We start from the raw sequence: 5,451 nt of genomic DNA, 5'->3' as shown, positions 1-5,451 counted from the left end.
ACATACATATATATATATATATTTGACAAATCCCCTATCTGTAACCAATCTCCCATCATCACCATTGTCCCCTGTCTCACACTGATACCCTTCTCACTGGACTTCACCAATTCAAGCTGGGGCATCTTCCTTCCCCCTAATGTACCCTCTTCACCCCCTCAGCCTCCAGTATCCCATGCAGGGCCACTTTTCTGTGGAGACTCCCTCCTCACCCTTGTGTCACTCTCCTTCCCCACAGTGGGTATGATCACCCTCTCAGAAAAAATAACTGAAACATCTGTCTGCTCAGCAAAACTGTCTTTCAAGAACGAGGACTAAATAAAGATCTTTTCAGATAAACAAAACTGGGAGAGTTTATTACTCATGGTTCACATAAAGGAACATCTAAATTAAGAGATTCTGCAGAGATGGAAAATGATTCCAGAAAGGAAGATGTAGGATGAAAGAAAGAATGAGGAGCAAAGGAAATAGTAAACATGTGGGTAAATCTAAACATTTACTGAATAAAACAGTAACAATAATGAACAGTTTGGGGGTTTAAGAAAAAACAGAAGTAAAATACTAGCTAAGAGTAGCATATAAATACAGGAGAGATGTGATTGACTTAAAGCATTTGTCCTTGGTTTTTCAAGAAAAGTTAAAATGTTGATTAACTTTAGACTTTATTAAGTTATATATGTTTGTTAAAATTCAAGGGGAAAACATTAAAAAGAATGGGGGAAGAAAAGCATTTATTAACTTCCAGACTAGCAGAGGGAGTAGAAGGGTAAATTTAGTTCAGAAATAATGAAAATTATTGTAAATGTTTAAGGTGTTGCTGAAGGACCTAAGCAGAATCCTATAGTTTTGTGGATCCAGATCCTTATAATCCTGAGAATTTCTTATTTTCAGTAATTTTTCCATCCTTTCAGTGAATATTTGAAAAGTGAAATACAATGGAACTTGTTAGAGCTTTTAGAACTCTATGTCAAATACTGTCTCATTTAATTCTCTCAAAAATCATTATGGACGAAAGAACAGACTCACACCATTATTAAATGCTTGAGCTAACTTTCCTACCTAGGTTTGTTTGACTAAAGAACCTTTAATTATAACTACTACTTCAACTGATAAATTATAAAGCTATTGAGAGCTTAAAGCAACTTCTTAACTTAATTTGCACTCATTCACAGAGCTAATAGTGATCAGACTACTTGCAAGGTCCTTTCTGTTCTGGTCCCTGCCAAGTTCTCAAGCCTCACCCTATGCCATCCTCCCCTTCCCTCACCACAGGCATACCTCACAGGTCACACAGCCTCGGAACCTTCATAGGTGCATCTCCCTCTGCCAGGACCACTTCTCACCCTCCTCACTTCCATTAGTCCTTTAGGTTCTAGCTTAAGTGTTAGGTAGGGCTGGATTAATACCAAAACCAAAACCAAAACCAAACCAGTTGTTGTCAAGTGGATTCCAGTTCATGGTAACCTACTGTTCAGTAGAGGTTTCAAGGCTGTTACCTTTCGGAAGCAGATCTCCAGGCCTCTGGGTAGTTTCGAACTGCCAAACTTACAGCAATTAATTAAATGCTTATGGGGCTGGATAAACCAAACCCATTGCCTTCAAGTCGATTCCAACTCATAAGAACCCTATAGGACAGAATAGAATTGTCCTATAGTTGTTTCCAAGACTGTAAATCTTTGCAGAAGTAGACTACCACGTCTTTCTTCTGCCGAGTAGCTGGTGGGTCAGAACCATCAACCTTTAAGTTAGAAGCTGAGCACTTAACCACTTTGCCACCAAGGCTCCTCTGGGGCTGGATAGGTTCCTCCAAAATGGATTCTTATTGCATACTATACTTAACTTCATGAGCATTTGTTTTTTCCTTTATATAATAAAATGATCTTGAGGTATGTTTGACCTACTCATTACTGAATTCCAAGTGCTTAACATAGTGTCTGGCACGTAGTAATAGCCACTCAGTAAATAAAGACAAAATGAACAAATGAATAGTATCTAATTTCTGTTTGTTTTTTTTTTTTTTTAATTTCCTTTTATCTTTCTTTCAGGTTATCATAGCAACCCCTGGGCGACTTCTGGATATAATAAAACAGAGCTCTGTAGAACTCTGTGATATAAAAATTGTAGTAGTAGATGAAGTAAGTAGTGTTTTAAAAAATTAGTTGTATAATTGTATATAACTTATGAAAAGTATGTAATAGTTATGCAATTTCATTGTGTATTCAGGCATTTCTCTCCCAAAGGAAAAAAAAAATTGAAGATTTAAAAAAAACTGCAGTAGTAGTTATTAATCTGGTTTCTGTGCAACACCAGAGCTTTAACTAAGGTATACCAAAAAAAACAAAAACAAAAAAACTTACTTCTTGAGTCTGTTTTGACTCATAGTGGCCCCCTTTGGTTTCTGAGGCGGTAATTCTCTACGGAAATAGATTGCATAGAGTGGCTGGTGGGTTTGAACTGCTGGTCTTCTGGTTAGCAGTCAAATGCCTTAGGCACTATGCAACCAGAGCTCCTTAAAGTATAATGCACTGAAATGAAGCTTTAGCTGTTTTTTCCTCATTGACAGAAAATACAAATTCAATGGATATTGTGTTCTCAATAAGATTTTTTATTTTTTATTGTGATTTGGATGAAAATTTACAGAACAAATTCATTTTCCATACAATGGTTCATCAACATTTTCTTTGATGACATTGATTGCCATCCCTATAATGCAACAGCCCTCCCCCCATTTTCTCCTATAGCTATGGCCCCCTTCTTTCCCTTGCATTCCTGCCCCCCCCAATCTCACTGTCCTTTCCCTCTGTGATTGATTGTTCTAAGGAATGTAACTATTTGATGTAAATATTCACCATGCCTGTCTTTTGTTTAGCTGGAAGCATTGGGAGTGAGTTTAATTCTAGGCCTGAAGGGTAACTAGGGGCCATAGTCTCTTGGGTTTCACCAGTCTCTATCAGACCAGTAAACCTGGTCTTTTTTATGATTTTGAGTTTTGTTTCAAATTTTGTTCTCTATCTAGAATCTCCTACACTGACCCCTTTCTGAGTGGTTGACAGCGATAGCCTGTTACCATCTAGTTCCTCTAGTTCCTCTGGTCTTAGGGTCATGTAGGCTGAGTTTCACATGGTCAACTACTCCCTTGGACTAATTGTTTCCATGCGTCTTTGGTTTTCTTCATTCCTTTTTGCTCTGGACAAGGAGAAACCAACTGTTCCATCTTACATGACCACTTGCAAGCTTTTAAGACCCCAGTCAATACTCACCAAAGTAGAATGTAGAAAAATATTTTTGTTTAGTATGTTACGCAGTTGAGCTTGATGTCTAACAACTTGCTCCCTTAGGAAGGTTGGCTGTGGCTAAGAAGTTATAATAACTTTGCCCCCTGTTAGCTCTATTAGATATATGGACATTTTATAGCACATAAAAATACTTAATATAGAAATATCATCTACAAAACTTATATATGGTCATGGGTAGAGTCTCTTTTGCCTAGATGTACCTGAAATTATAAGATTTTCCAACATTTGATGCTTGTATGTAACTTAATTAGATGTCTTTTATTATTTATTTACTTTTTTTTTTAATTAATTATTTCCCCCCCTAGCAGTTTATACACAGATTGTTCCATGACATTGGTTGCAAACCCCACAATATATCAGCACTTCACCATTTCCACCTTGGATCCCATGTTTCCATTCCACCCAGTATTCCTGCCCCTTCCTGACATCTTAACTTGGCATTTGGGCAAATGCTGTTCTTTTGGTCTCTTATAGTTGATTGTTCTGAGAAGCATGTTCTTTCTAGGTGTTCACCTTATAGCCCTTCCTTTTATCTTTTTTTGTGAATATATATAGATGCATCTATAGTTGTGATTTTCTATGTTACATGTATCACATAATTGCTTTTATGCTTTCAGTTTGCTTAATAAGATGAAAAACCAAAAATGAAGTGTGTTGTTATTTCATGATAGCCTACCATGTAACAAGCATGAGAACCCAGAATCATATGGCAACCCATACTGGGCCTTTGCCCTTTCTGCCTGCAGTGCACATCTGCCTGTACACTTGTCCCATAGGCAGAGACAGAGCAGAAGCCTAGGTTCCCCAGCAGTGACTGGAAAGGTGAGGTGCCAGGTGCTGAACAATGATGGCAACCTGGGCTGCCTTCTGGGGGCCCAAGTAAAGTGCATTGGATACTAGAGGAGTGGTAAGAACACCAGTAGGTAGCCAAGACCTGCAAGACTGGATTTTGAGCCTTTGCTTTACCTACTGTGAGACCTTGGGCAAGTAATTTAATTTTTGAGAGCTGGAGTGAGGATAAAGTAATGACTGTAAATGTCTTACAAGCTGAAAAGTCCTGTATAAATGTAAAACATTATTCTTCCCTTGAACAAGTGCTGCTAAATCAGCTTTTTTCCTGGCATGGCCTTTTGATGGAACTGATTTATTGTATCTGATAATCATTAGACTTAGAGCCACCTAAAAGTATAACTGGACTTCCATTTGTTGATGAGTTCATGTTCGTAAGTTCTTTTCATCTTAGGAAGCTGATAAATTATTTTTGTATGGCATTTGTAAAGTTAGATTCCATTCACCCTCACTTCTCTTCAACATTTTTCTTTAATTAAGAAGAAGATGTCATCAGTCACCTCAGTGCAGTGCTCATTGTTAAGGTAAAATAGAAATATTCATTCAGTGAACATGTATTGAGTGTCTGTCATGTGCAGCCTTGCTTTCAGCTCTTCACCTTTTAAAGCATATGGATTCCATGTGATCTAGAGGAAGAATGAGCTGGTAAACAACATAATCGGTTGTGCACTGAAATTGATGTAAGCACGGAAGTGCTATTTAAGTGCAGATTGACCAATGCTGGCTCAATTTGGTTGGCTTCACAGAGAAGTTTTAAGTACCATTCAAGATTACAAGATGCTGAAATCTTGACGAGAAAAGGCACATATACTTGAAATAAAGGCAAGAACATTATATACTGAGATGAGAGAGAACTAAATATATGATATAGGCCAGGGATTAGCAGACTTTTTCTGGAAAAAATGAGGTGGAAGTAGATTAGGCTTTTGGACTGTGTGGTCTCTGTAACAACTACTCAGTACAACCATAGACAATATATAATGAATAAATGTGACTTTGTTCCAGAAAAACTTTATTTTTAAAAAAATGGAAGGCTGAGTTTGTCCCAAGAGCCAAAGTTTGCTGACTTCTGGTTTAGGCTATAGGACCATATATGATACGCTAATAATTCAGGATAAATGAAGTTGGGAGGAGAAATGAGAGAATAAATTTACTGGCCCTTTAAAAAATGGCTTCTCCATACTCAAAGTATTCCAAAACATAGAAAAGGATGAAATCCTCCCTAACTCATTTTATGAAGCAAGCATAACCTTAATACCAAAACCAGGAAAAGACATCACCCAAAAGGAAAACTACAGACCAATAT

The 5,451-nt window shown here is 37.4% G+C and overlaps 1 protein-coding gene across 1 annotated transcript in view; it reads left to right on the top strand.

Annotated features, from left to right (window-relative positions):
- The window catches only part of DDX59 (DEAD-box helicase 59), a 41,694-nt gene that overhangs the window by 16,747 nt on the left and 19,496 nt on the right, over positions 1-5,451 (top strand). Inside the window, exon 3 of the mRNA XM_007941099.2 lies at positions 2,046-2,135. Coding sequence (XP_007939290.1) covers positions 2,046-2,135 — 90 coding nt within the window. The remainder of the gene's footprint in view (positions 1-2,045; positions 2,136-5,451) is intronic.

This window comes from Orycteropus afer, unplaced genomic scaffold (genome assembly GCF_000298275.1).
Source record: "Orycteropus afer afer isolate SDZICR_OR568_19922 unplaced genomic scaffold, OryAfe1.0 scaffold00075, whole genome shotgun sequence".
NCBI classification, from domain to species: domain Eukaryota; kingdom Metazoa; phylum Chordata; class Mammalia; order Tubulidentata; family Orycteropodidae; genus Orycteropus; species Orycteropus afer.
Note: the sequence above shows the minus strand (reverse complement) of the source record. Positions and strands in the feature narration are given on the sequence as shown.